The following is a 14,377-nucleotide window of genomic DNA, read 5'->3' on the forward strand; positions in this document are numbered from 1 at the left end:
AAAAAAAAAAAAAAAAAAAATGTTCCTTAAAACCTAACAGAGTGGGGTGCCTGGGTGGCTCAGTCAGTTAAGCGTCTGCCTTTAGCTCAGGTCATGATCCCAGGGTCCTGGGATTGAGTCCTGCATCTGGTTCCTTGCTCCTCTGGGAGCCTGCTTCTCCCTCTGCCTGCCACTCCCCCTGCTTGTGCTCTCTCTTTCTTGCTTTCTCTAATAAATAAATAAAATCTTTAAAAAAAAAAAAGATATTTGCTAATAAGATCTCTATGAAAAAATTCTAAATATTAGCAAATATCCAGTAGGACATTAACATGCATACACACGTGCGTGCACCCACATAGACGTCCCATAAACATGTGGGGCTTGTTCTTGAGTTGCAAGAATAAAAGGATACTAGGAATGCTATCAATATGATTTTCCACATTAGTAGGCCACAGGAAATAAAAATCATATTTGACAAGGGTCAAAACTCGTCAAACGGTACACTTAAGATACGTGCGTTTCTCTAAAAGTAAATTTCACTTCAAAAAAAGAGAATCATAAAGCAATAGTGAACTCTAGTTATTGATATGAATGCTGAAGCATTTAAGAGTGAAGTATGCCGATATCTATAAGTTACTTTGCAACGCACCCCAAACAGAACCTGGATGGACAGAGAGATGGATGGGTGGGTAGATGTGTGACAAAGCAAATGTGGGAAAACGCTTAACTAGGATCTAGACAGTGTGTCTGTTGTGTGCTTATCTCAACATTTCTGTATGCTTGAAAATATTCATATAAACTATTGAAAAAAGGCAACCCCAAAAAAGTTACAACTTAACTTCCAAACTACATAATTTAATCCACAGTAAGACACTCAAAAGGCTGAAGACTTGGAAAGCCTTACCTTTGTGAGGAGGTGTGCAGAGATGAGAAGGGGCCCGCACTTACCTACAGACTGGGAGGTGAACGCAGCTACAATCTGCGGGGAGGCCAGGGCCTCCAGCCTGTTCTTCAGTGCCTCCAAGTGCACACATTTTTCCGAGTAGTCTGGTGTATCAACAAGCATCATTAAGCTGTTCTGCATACCTGTCAGCTTAGCAGAAATCACAGCTATGTCCTATAAAAGACCAGAATAGAGGATATTTATTTTAAAAGATCCCAGGTCGTTCAGGGGCACCTGGGTGGCTCAGTCGGTTAAGTGTCTGCCTTTGGTTCAGGTCATGATCTCAGGGTCCTGGAATTGAGCCCTGCATCGGACTCTCTGCTCGGTGCAGAGCCTGCTTCTCTCTTTCCCCCGCTTGTACTCTCTCTGACAAATAAATAAAATCTTAAAAAAAAAAAAAAAATGCTGTTTTTTAAAAGAATAAAGAATGTAGTAATTGTGTTTCATTTCAGCACTCAACAGGTGTCTACACCGTGTCAGACACTGTATTAGATGTTTGAGACACAAAGAAGATCACACTGCAGCCCCTGAGTTCCCAACATATTGGGACAGCAAGATCAGGATACAATTTAAGGAGTATGGTTCAGGTGCTACCGGGGCCCAGGGGAGGGAGCAACTGAGTTTGCCTGTGAGAGGCCAGGAGCCAGCAGGGGTGGGTGGCTGCTGCAGTGGTTTAGGAGAAAGACGATGGGAAGCGTGAACAGAGTGGTGGCAGAGGGATCCAAAGAATGGACAACTGCAGAGAGATATGGGAGAGATGGGGAAGAGGGCGCGGTTAAGGACTGCTGAGGTTTCTAGCCTAGACCCTTGCTGGGGAAGTGCCGCCACGAACCAAGACAGGGAGGCCAAAGGGAAGAGCAAATGGGGAGTGGTTCTAGACAGAAATAATGAATTCAGTTTGCAGTGCCTAGGGGGGAGTCCAGCCAGATGCATGTGGTCTTCTGGGCAGCTGGTTCTGAATATCGGGATAGTTGGGAGCGGCAAAAGCTTTCCAACTCTTAGCTAGTTAATATTAGTAGTGTACTGACTGCAATCACGCACGTACCAGGAATCCAGGAAGATTAGCAACTCACATCTGTGAACCCTCATTTTTCACTGTTTATTCCTGTTTACTAATTTTTTTCCCCTCATGCACTGAGCGTTTTTTAAAAAAACTGTGAGAGTTTTAAAAATTAGCAAAAAGTGGGGGGTGCCTGGGTGGCTCAGTTGTTAAGTGTCTGCCTTCAGCTCAATCATGATCCCAGGGTCCTGGGATCGAGCCCCGCATCAGGCTCCCTGCTCAGCGAGGAGCCTGCTTCTCCCTCTTCCAGCTCATGCTCTCTCTTACTATCTCTCTCTCAAATAAATAAAATCTTTATTTTTTTTTAAGATTTTATTTATTTGACAGAGAGAGCGAAAGAGCACAAGCAGGGGGAGCAGCAGAGGGAGAGGAAGAAGCAGGCCCCCCTCCGAGCAGGGAGCCCAATGCGGGACTCGATCCTAGGACCCTGGGATCATGACCTAAGCCGAAGGCAGACGCTTAACCATCTGAGCCAGCCAGGCGCCCTCAAATAAATCTTTAAAAAAAAAAAAAGAGGGGTGCCTGGGTGGCTCAGTCGTTAAGCGTCTGCCTTCAGCTCAGGTCATGATCCCAGAGTCCTGGGATCAAGCCCCGCATGGGGCTCCCTGCTCCGTCAGAAGCCTGCTTCTCCCTCTCCCACTCCCCCTGCTTTGTTCCGTCTCTCGCTGTGTCTCTGTCAAATAAATAAATAAAATCTTTAAAAAAAAAAAGAAAACTAGCAAAAGAGACAATAAAAGAATTCATTTTGCTTAACCGAAAAAGAGTTTTTCATGAGACATCACCTGACCTCACCCTGATAACCAGGTATCAAAAGCATTGCTATTTCCCACAGTTGGCAGCCCCGGAGGGTCCCAGGATGTGGAAGGGCCCCTGCCCATGTTCCACAATCTCATTTCATCCATTTTCTCTGCCTTTTTCACTGAGGTTTCTCCTGAACTATGACAAGAAGGCCATCAGTCAAGATACCAACTCCAGAAGGTGGAAAGACCCTGAGCAACTGCAGGTTTTCTCACCCTTTGCCTGTGTGTTTCCACGCGGGGCTTCTTCCTATCCCTTGCGGGTTCGAGGAAACGACTTTCTCATCTGTTTCTCCAAACCTCAAGCGCCTGCCTACCCAGCCTGTGGACATCCCCTAAACTCAAGACCTACTTGAGTCTTGAAGGTCTCCTCGATATCAGCACTCAGTGTGCTCCACTTGTCTGCTTCCTGAAGGGACTCCGCCGCAAGCTGCATTCTGGACTTGACCTGGTCGATTTCTACCAATACCTAAAAGAGAGACGAGAGGTCAAAGACTAAGGAAGTGGCAGTTCCTTTATCTCTACCCTCCACTGATGACTTGAAACATAAGCATCATGGCACGCTCCCGTTTTGAGGGAGGTTCTGTGAAGGTCTTCCAAAAACAAGAATCAGCATTAGGGACAGGAGCATGAATACCTGCATTGATTGAGACGTATCCTGTTCAAATTTTTTAATGTCCTCCTTGACAAGAATCATTTGTTCTTTCAGAAAAGACGCCTCCTGTTTCAGGGCTTCAACATCGCGGAGCACTTTGGGCATGTTCTGAAGAGCCTGGTGACTTGTTTCTGTAGCAAGAACCAAAGAACAAAAGGTGAAACTCAGACCAGTCACCAGTGAACAAGATGAAGAGATCAGAAGACAGGAAGGGAATTTTCCCCAAAGCACCCCCAACCACACAGTTTTCTGAGCCTGTGGATGATGGGGAGTGGAGAAGAGGTGGGCTGGGAGGTGGGCTCTGCAGGACCATGTCTTCCCCAGTCTGATCGGTGTGGGCCATGGGATTTGACAAGGAAGGAACCATCAACCTGACCCAACATCAATGCTTTTCCACCACTGAGTTAAATTGAAACTCCCTTTGTGAGGAGAGAAAATGAAAGAATCTGACACTGGGTAAATGCCAGCTACATCCCATTCTATCACGTAATGTCCACAGGAATCATTAGCAGTCACTTCTTACAAATAAGGAAACTGAGGCTCAGAGAGGTTGAGTAACTTCCCTAAGATTTCACAGAGCTGAAACCAAGCCTTATGTGTGTCTGGCCCCAATGTCTGCATTCCATGGTCTTTTCAAAATAGAGTCCACAGATGACCAGCATCAACTGGGGCACAGTTAAATGCAGGTCCCCCGGCACCTGCCAGAGTTTCTTATTTAACAAGTCTGGTAGGAGATCAGGTGACATTAAGAAAGCTGCATGGTTTTTTTTTTTAAGATTTTATTTATTTGACAGAGAGAGACACAGCGAGAGAGGGAACACAAGCAAGGGGGAGTGGGAGAGGGAGAAGCAGGCTTCCCGCGGAGCAGGGAGCCCGATGCGGGGCTCGATCCCAGGACCCCAGGATCATGACCGGAGCTGAAGGCAGACGCTTAACGACTGAGCCACCGTTTTAACAGACATCCCAAACATAGAATACAATTTGCACATCTTTGCACACTATGATGTGTTATGTGGAATTGGGAGAGTTACTAGCATACCCCTCTGACCCTTTAAAGGGCAATTCATCAGGAAACAACCCAGTTAAGTCCAGCGTCTTCTGCTCTACCAGTGCGATGAATGGAACCTTAACATCTTGAAGAAATATTTCAAGAACCTGTTCATCCAGCTGAGCCATAAAATAACAATGTGTTTCCAGCACTGACCCCGGGTAAAGTTCTAAGACTAAGAAAACAAAGATAGAACAAGGATTTCTTCTGTATAGAGATTTCTTCTGTATAGAGAACAATGCTGACTTTTAACAACATCGTTATGGCCCCAGCCTTCCACCTGCTAAACCTCGAAGTCACTCTTCGGCCCTTGCCGTTCCCTGTGTACCTCTTTTTCCTTCTCCACAACCCTCCCCCTGCACCAAATTTAGTCCACTCTTTTTTCCATTTTAAAGCTATCACTTGCAGTGGTTGCCTCTGGGAGGGTAAGGGCCAGATTTCACTGTGAAGGGGAATGGGGGCACTTTCTTGGGTGATTGTAACATTCTCCTTCTTGACAGAGATTTGAATTATCCCAGCTGTATACATTTGTCAAAACTCATTCCACTCATCAGATAAGATTTGTGCATTTCACCTTATGTAAATTTTATTTAGTAAAAAAAAAAAAAGAGCTGTAAACAACTACTGAATTCTATGATGTTTAGGGTACCCACTGAAATGTACAGGGGTAAAGTATACTGACCTCTGCAACTCATTTTGAAATACATCATACATCAAAAAATGAGATGGATGAATGGAGAGATGGACAGGTAAATGGACAGATTTGTGATAAAGCAGGAATAGTAAATTGTTAATTGTAGAATCTGGGTAGTGGGCATATGGATGTTCACTACAATTCTCTCAATGTTACTATATGTTTGGGACCTCCACCCACAGTCATTCTTGATGTTCTCCTCCTCTTGTCCCTCCTTCCAATCCATCAGCAAGTTCTTCCCATTCTTCCTCCTAAAAATATCTTAAATCTACCCATTTCTCACCATGCCCACTGCCACAACCCCAGCTGAAGCCACTATTTTGACAGTCCACTCTTCTGAACAGTTGCCTTCCGAATCAATCCCTGTCCCTCCCCTGCTTAAAAATCCTTTGGTACCTTTCCTTTACACTCATTTTAAATCAAATCCAAACTCTTTAATGAGACATTAAAATCCCTGCATGATCTGGTCCCTGTTTGGGGGTTTTTCTCCCCCTGTCTCCAACTTGGCCTGTTAACCGACCCAACCTAGGACTGGGTCTTGTTTGACACTGTATCTCTGGAACCTGGAAAACAGTTTGTGCCTAATAAATATTTGTTGACTGAATGACTGAACAAATCAATTTCCCAATTTGGAGCCCTCAACATCCCCTCCTAGAGCCTCTGCAATAACCTCTCTTCCCTGCAGATTTGAGCCCTGTCTCGCCTTCCATAAAAAGAAAGCTTTAAACCTCTGAAAGCGGGGCACCTGGGTGGCTCAGTCGGGTAAGCGTCTGCCTTTGGCTCAGGTCATGATCCCAGGGTCCTGGGATCAAGCCCCACATCGGGCTCCCGGCTCAGTGGGAGGCCTGCTTCTCCCTCTCCCACTCCCCCTGCTTGTGTTCCCTCTCTTGCTGTCTCTCTCTCTCTGTCAAATAAATAAATAAAATCTTTGAAAAACAAAAAACAAAAACCTCTGAAGGCTTCCCACTGCCTAGGGGCCGAATTCCCAACTCCTTAGGATAATGAAAAAGGGGACACCTGGGCGGTTCAGTCGGTTAAGTGTCCCACTCTTGATTTCGGCTCAGGTCATGATCTCAGGGTGTGGGATTGGACCTGCTTAAGATTCTCTCTCCCTCTATGCCTCCCCGTCCCCGGGTGCGCGCGCGTCCGTAAAGAATAAAATAAAATAAAATGATGGGCAAAAAGGCCTTTCACAGTTTGATCCTAATCTACTTTTCTGTGTTAGCTCCAGAAGTCTCCCCCTCCCCCCGGGAAAGTGTGATCCTGTAATAATAATACTAATGACTAATGTTTGTTGATGTTACTGATGGAGCTGTTTGAACTTCTCACTCTTCTGTGGACTGGCTAGGCCTTTTTATACCCACATGCCTCTGTATGCGCTGTTCTCTCCTCCCTTTCATACCAGAGAGGTAGCAAGGTATAATGGATAAGAGCCTGAGCTCTGGGACCAATGCATGGGTTCAAATCCAAACTAGAAATATGATGATGGGTCAGTTACTTCACTCAGCCACAGTCTCTACAACTATAAACTGGTCATCATAACTGTGTCTACCTCTAAGGATTATAGCCAGGTTTAAATTGGATAATTAGGCTGAGAAGGGGCAACATTAACATTTTGGCCAGGACAATTCTTCATTGTGTAGGATATCCCAAGCATGCAGGACACTAAGCATCGCTGGGTATTTCCATTAACTGTCCATCATTGTGACATTCCTCCCCATTGCAAGGACTAAAAACACTCCCAACAACTTCCAGATAGTCACGGAATGGTGAGGGTAGAAGGAGGTGACATTACCACCCCTGGTTTGAGAACCACTTAGTTAATACATACAGGGCATTTAAAAGAATGGTTGACACATTATCAAGGACTCAAATATTGCTATCATATTATTATTAATGTCCTCCCCCCTCTTTGCCCTATGAAGTCTTCCTTCAAGGCCTAACACAGGGAAAACCCTTTATGATTCTCCCAGACTAGAGGTAACTGCACACTTTTTCCAGCTCTCGTAACTCCTGGTCCTACTTGTAGGAAAGCCACCCTTCATTGTAATTTAACTGTTTAGTATCTTCCCCACAAGGCAGCAGCTCCTGAAAAGTAAACTTCTTGCACATGGCCCATTTCTGGGCACAGGTGTAGCAGATGTTCAATGAGTATTAGATGCAAAGTACAATAAAGAACCTGCAGTGAAATAAAGCTCCCCTCCCCCCAACATCAGCCTTTTCTTAAACACTGGACCCATCTACAAAATAAAGTTCTATTTACTGGGTCTTAAGCTTCCCTGTAGGAACCGTCTCTCCCACGGAGCCTAGCAGAGACTGGCCGTGCAGTATGCACCTAATGAACATACGGTGAACATACCGTGACTAAAAATCGAGTAGGAGTTAATGAAAAGGTTGCTGGTGTGTATTATTTTTTATAATTAACTATCCTTGAAAGATGGTTCAAGTCTCCATTCAGGCCAGCCCATCTTCAAGGACATGAAGGTCCGCTAAAACAACGTTTCCCAGATTTGTGTCATTCCCACACGCCTCTGATAACGCTTTTGCCAAATATAAGAACTAGGTAACGATTAGTTAATATTCTTGAAATTCACTCTTGGGCCTTAAAGGAAACTTGATGGCACCGCCGGGGGCGGAAGAGCAAGCCCCAGCCTCGGCAAGCGTTAGGCAGGCGGCAGCGAGCTGAGACCGGCCCCCGGCTGCCCCCGAAAGGTTTGGAGGAGGGTCGGTCCGGGCTCGCCTTCCCACCGCGGGGGCCGCGGACCGCCGCCGCCCCACGCGCGTCCCGGCAGCTCAGCCTTACCCTCCACGGCGTGGTTCACCTCCTGGATGAACAGCTGCAGCTTCATCACCAGCGTGGCCGCGTGGCCGTCCGCCTTCCCGGCCGCCGCCTCCTTCGAACCGGTCCTGAAGGCCGCGTTGATCCACTCCTTCACGTCGAAGTCTTCCGCCAGGAACTTGGAGAAGTCCATGGCCGCACCGCCTCTCAGCCTCGGCGTCCAGGCCTGAAGAGCTGGCTCTGGCGGCAACGAGGCTGCCGAGCCGGGCGGCCCTGCGAGGGCACCGGGGCTGCCCTGGGGCGGGGGGCGGCAGGCAGAACCCACAGCACCCACTAACCTCGCCCCTCTGCGGCCCGTCAACTCGCGGGAGCAGAGGGCTCGGAATGGCCCTCGCCGCGCGCCGTACTTCTTCCGGAAGTAGGTGGCCGTTACCATAGTGATTGCCGGCGTTCCGGGCGCCCTGGAGAGCTGGGCCCTGGAGAAAGGCCCCCGGCGGCGAGCGGCGAGCGGGTGCGAGCGTTCCGCTTCTTTTGCTAACTTAAGTGTGTGTGGAGCGCTTAAGTATGTGCTTACTCTAAAGCCCTTACGTGCACTGGCGCACTTAGACTTGACAGTACTACGAGCGCCGTTATTCTCCCCAAGGTAAAGATGAAGATTAGAGGCAGTTGAGCAACTCAGAGTCATGTCGCCAGAAAGTGGGACTGTGGGGATTTGAACTAGGGCAAACGGGCCACTGGAGCCTGAACTCTTTCCACGCTTTACTGCCTTCCTACAGAGATCAGATGAATCTCCGCGATCTGGCCGCAGCCCTCCCTATAGCCACATTGGCCTCCTGTCCTTTCCCAAGAAACACACCAAGCTGGAACTCAGACTCACCGGTTGCAACCTGTTTTCTCTAGCCTCATGTGACGCCTCGGAAAAAGGAGGGCCTCCTTTGTCATAGTGTCATGGGAACCAAAAATTAAAAAGAAAAAATCCTTTGTGTATAATTGTGAATAATTTTGCCATTTACCCTTCTCACCCCGGGCATACTCTGACTCAATGCATACGGTAGTTATGAAGACTCTATGTATCTAAGAACCTAAATCCACAAATCAGGAAAGCTAGTATACTATCCTTGGTCGGAGCGTTGGAAGCCTTAAGTGCCTCTACAATATGCCCCTGCCCTCCCTGACGAACATTTTTAAAATAGCTTTACTAATAACTTACAGGATATAAAATTCATCCATTGTAAGTTACAATTCAATGATTTTTAGTAAATTTAGAGAGTTGGTCTCTCTCCACAAGAACATTTCCATCAGCCAAAAAAGTTCCTTCCTCCTCATTTGCACTTTTAATCTGGTCTTCCACACCAGGCCCCAGGAAACCACTAGTCCGCTGTCTCTCAATTTACCTTTTCTGGACATTCCAGATACATAGAATCATATACTGTGCAGTGTTCCATCTGGCTTCTTTCACTGAGCATGTTTTTGAGGTCCATTTGTGTTGCACCATGTTATCAGTTTGCTCCTTTATGTTGCTGAATAGTATCCCATTGTGTGGATATGACATATTTAGCCATTCACCAACTGATGGACATTTATGCTGCTTCTAGTTTAAAGTCATTATGAATAATGCTGCTATGAATGTTCGCCACATGCCTTTGTGTAGACAAGTTTTCATTACTTTTGGATATATTCCTAGGAGTAGAATTGCTAAGTTACAAGATAAATTTATTTTTTTTACAAGATAAATTTATGTTCAACTTTTTAAGAAAACTGTCAGACTTACCCAGACTAGCCTACACCATTTACATTACCATCAATAATGTGTGAGGGCTCCAGTTTCTCTATACCCTCACCAACATCTGGTATATAATAGTCAACTGTTGCTTTAGTCTGCATTTCCCTAACCAATGATTTTGAACATCTTTTCATGTTATTAGCCATTCTTACATCTTCTTTGATGAAACGTCTGTTCAAATCTTTCACCCATTTTCAAATGGGGTTGTCTTCTTCATATTATTGAGCTGTTAAATTCTTCATATTAATGAGCTGTTAAATTCTTTACATATTCTGAATTCCCTTATTAATATGGGTCACAACTATTTTCTCCCAATCTGTATCTTGTCTTTTCATTTTCTTAATGTCTTTTAAGGTGCAAGTTTTTAATTTTGATAAATTCCATTATCACTTTTTTATGGATCCTACTTTTGGTCTTGTATCTAAGAAATCTTTGCCTAACCCAAAATCATGAAGAATTTCTAAATTTTCTTCTAGAAGTTTTAAAGTATTAGCTCTTACATTTACGTCCATGATCCAGTTTGAGTTCATTTTTTGTGTATGGTGTGAGGTAAAGGCCTAAGTTTATTCTTTAAAGATTTAATTTTTAAGTAACATCTATACCCAACGGGCTCAAAGTTACAACCCCAAGATCAAGCATCACATGCTCTAAGCCAGCCAGGTGCCCGTCTAATTTTTTACATACACATAAACAGTTATCCCAGGGTGATTTAGACTTTCCTTTCTCCACTGATTGCCTTAAGATCTTTTGTCAAAAACCAAGTGACACAGATGTAAGGATTTCTGGACTGTTAATTCTATTTCATTATCTATATTCCTATTGTACCAATACCAAATTGTCTTGATTACTATAGTTTATAGTAAGTTTGGAAGTCTGATAGTGTTAGTCCTCCCACTTTGTTATTTTAAAAAATTGTTTTGCAGGGCACCTGGGTGGCTCAGTCGGTTAAGCATCTGCCTTCAGCTCAGGTCATGATCCCAGGGTCCTGGGATCCAGCCTCGTGTCGGGCTCCCTGCTCCTTGGGGAATATGCTTCTCCCTCTCCCTCTGCCCCTCTCTCCCTCTCCCTCCTCTCTCACATGCGCTCTCTCAAATCTTTTTTTCTTAAAGATTTTATTTATTTGACAGGGAGCAGGAGAGCACAGGTGGTGGGAGTGGCAGAGGGAGAGGGAGAAGCAGGCGCCCTGCCCAGCAGGGAGCCCGATGCGGGGTTCGATCCCAGGACCCTGGGATCATGACCTGAGCTGAAGGCAGTCGCTTAACCAACTGAGCCACCCAGGCGCCCCTCAAATAAAATCTTAAATAAAAATATTGTTTTGCTACTCCAGACCCTTTGCATATTCATATCCATCTTATGACCTGCTTATCAATTTCTACACAAAATGCTGCTGGAATAGGGTTTTTATTGAACTTACAGATCATTTTGAGGATTGGCATCTTGACAATACAGTCTTCCAATCCATGAATGTGAAACGCCTCTCCTTTTATTTAGATCAGGATGTTTCAACCTTGGTGTTATTCAACCCTGGTGTGGCCAGATAATTTATTGTTCAGGCTGTCCTATGCATTGTACAATGTTTGGCTGCATCTCTGGCCTCTACCACTAGATCCCAAAAGCATCCCTTCCCCCAAGCTGTGACAACTAAAAATGTCTCCACACATTGCCAAGTATCTCTCAGTGGGAACAATCACCCCTGGTTGAGAACCTCTAATTTAGATCATCTTTAATTTCTCTCAGCAATACCTTTTGTTGTACATTGTAAATATCTTGCACTTTTGTTAAATTTATTCCAAAGTATTGCATTCATTTTAATGCTATTGTGAATGTAATTAATTACATTTCACATGTTCTTGTTATAGGAATACAACTGATTTTTGTATATTTGTCTTGTACCTTTTAACATTTATCAGTTCTATTTATGTGTGCATGTACGTATTCCCTGGAATTTGTCTATGTACAGGTTCATAGTATCTGTGAATACAGATTTACCTTTTTCTTCCCTCTACTAACTGCACTGCTTAGAATCTTCAGTACAATATTGAATAGAAATGGCAAGAGCAGACATCTTTGCCTTGCTCCAAATCTTCAGCATCTTTTTCAGTCCAATCCCTTTTTCAAGATGACCAAGTTCCCTTCTATTCCTAGTTTGTTAAAAATGCTGATTTTATACATATACTTTTTTGGTACCTATTGGGATAATTGTGCTGTTTTTACCTTTTATTCTACTCATGTGATGTTCTATAGTAATTAACATTTGGATGGTAAACTGATCTTGCATTCCTAGGATAAATTCTACTTGGTCAGGATGTAGAATGTTACCAGATTTGCTTTGACACCATTTTGTTGAGGACTTTTGTGTCAATGTTCATGGGGGAAAACTGGTAATATTGTTTTTGTGATCTTTCTCTAATTTTGGTTTAAGTGTAATACTGGTTTTAGAATCATTTAGGAAGTGATCCTTCCTTCTCTAGCTTCGGAGTTTGAGAATTGGGAAAGCCTCTTCTTTAAATATTTGGCAGAATTTAATGTGAAGCCATCTGGCCCTGGACATTTCTTCGTGAGAAGACTATTAATTCAACTCGTTATAGACCTATTCAAATGTTCTAGTTCTTCTTAAATCAGTTGGTAATTCGGGCCTTACTAGAAACTTGTCCATTTCACCTAAGTTGGCATAAAATTGTTCATAATATTCCTTTATAATCCTTTCCAATTTCTGTAGAATCAGTAGTGATGTGTCTCCTGAGTTTGGTAATCTGTCTTTTGTTGGTCTCCTACCCTGAACCATAAAGTGTTCTTAGTAATGGAATTCACTCATGGCAGAGCAACAAGACTGAACGTCTAGGTGCGTGACATCATATGGACTGCATACAAACCCTAATCTCACTACCTCCAAGGTTACTGAATTTGAGAGAATTATGGTTGATTTGTGTCTCCACGAGTTAGGCATGAAATCCTAATCCCTAGTCCCTCAGAATGTGACCTTATCAATAGCATCACTGCAGATGTAACTAGTTAAGATGTTATACTGAAGTAGGATTGGCCCTTAATCCAATATGATCAATGTAAATTAGTCATGTGAAGACACACAGGGAGACCACATGACCACAAAGGTAGAGAGAGGAGTTACGCAGCTGCAAGCCAAAGAATGCCAAAGATCATTGCAAATCTCCAAAATTACCTGACAGGTTTCAGAGTGAACGTGGCCTAATTTCAGACTTCTCCACAACTATTATTTCTGTTATTTTAGGTCACCCAACTTACGTTACATTGTTGCAGTCATCCCAAGAGGCCAATACAAAGACATAAATATCTTTTGTTTAACCAACGTTTCTTTGGGCTTACCCATTTCCTGCAGCTGATACTAATCTTGACAGATTCGTATGGAGGGGATGGTCAGATTCTATCAAAAGCATCAACTTTTTTTGTAGCCTTGGCAAACATTAGGTTAGTACCCTTAGCAAAATTTTACTGGTTTCCATGAGAACAGGAAAGGTTATGAAATGAACCACGTGACAAAATGGAAGTCACCACAGTTACTGTATAAATAAATCTCGGATGAGGTGATTTGAGGAGAAATGGCACCTACATTTAGAGAGTCCCTATTGTGTCTGGTATTTTGTTGACCTCATTAAACCTGCATCTAAATCTATGAAGTAGATTTTTTAACATTTTTACAATTTAAGAATATAAAAACTGAGGCCCAGACGTGTGGAGTGCCCTGCCCAAGATACTACAGGTGGCAAAAACAAAACAAAACAAAACTAGAAACCGAACCTGACTCCAAAGCCCATACTTGTTTCACTCTACAATGCTGGGCTGACAGAAGTAAGGCAGGAGGGAGTGGGTTGCTAGAGAAGAGGCAAGCATGTCTGGGCCCATGGAAATGGAACCAGTGGGAGGGAGAGACTAGAAATACACAGAAACTACCAGGAAATTCATGTGCCAGTTTTAATACACAGGACTTTTAACATAAAACTGATTGATCCCAACTGCTGTCAGGAGAGGGGAGAGCAGGGGCTATTCTTTTTCCTATTAAGCAATGGCATGGCATTATCTCCAAGTTACATCATTACATTAAAAACAAACAAAAACTCCAGTTCATTTGAGCATGCCCAGAATATCTCCAAGGACAGATGAGAACTAGTAACACTGTCTGCTAGAAGATTAATCTCGTGGAAGACTTTCCACCTTTTAATTTGGAAAAAACACTTAAGCATAAAAATGTTTTTTCAGCCTAGAAACTTTAGAAAATGCAGATAAAATTTAAAGAAAACCCATTCGCAGGGCGCCTGGGCAGCGCAGTCAGCGTCCAACTCTTGGTTTGGCTCAGGTCACAATCTCAGGTTGTGAGACTGAGCCCTACATCAGGCTCAACACTCAGCGTGGAGTCTGTTTAAGCCTCTCCCCCTCTACCCCTCACCCACCATGTTCTCTTTCTAAAATAAGTATTTTAAAAATTCATTTGCAATTCTAGAACCCAAAATTACCAGTTATTATATATGCACACATATACCTAGATTGCTTGGTTTTAAAACCAGGGTCATGACAAATATAAAAACATGTTTGTTTTTTTTTTCCATTTAACAATAGTTCAAGGGCAGTTTCCCCCAATAGATTGCCATAGTATCTTATGGTAGAT

At 43.8% G+C, this 14,377-nt stretch overlaps 1 protein-coding gene across 1 annotated transcript in view; it reads right to left on the reverse strand.

The window, feature by feature from the left end:
• COG7 (component of oligomeric golgi complex 7) overlaps positions 1-10,650 on the reverse strand; it is a 75,655-nt gene extending 65,005 nt beyond the window's left edge. Inside the window, exons 1-4 of the mRNA XM_032396230.1 lie at positions 7,980-10,650; positions 3,417-3,565; positions 3,132-3,248; positions 928-1,096 (exon numbers count right to left, since the gene is read on the reverse strand). Of these exons, the coding sequence (XP_032252121.1) occupies positions 928-1,096; positions 3,132-3,248; positions 3,417-3,565; positions 7,980-8,640 (1,096 nt within the window). The 5' untranslated portion in view covers positions 8,641-10,650. The remainder of the gene's footprint in view (positions 1-927; positions 1,097-3,131; positions 3,249-3,416; positions 3,566-7,979) is intronic.
• Between the last annotated feature and the right edge of the window lie 3,727 nt (positions 10,651-14,377).

Source organism: Phoca vitulina, unplaced genomic scaffold, assembly GCF_004348235.1.
Source record: "Phoca vitulina isolate PV1807 unplaced genomic scaffold, GSC_HSeal_1.0 scaffold90, whole genome shotgun sequence".
NCBI lineage: Eukaryota > Metazoa > Chordata > Mammalia > Carnivora > Phocidae > Phoca > Phoca vitulina.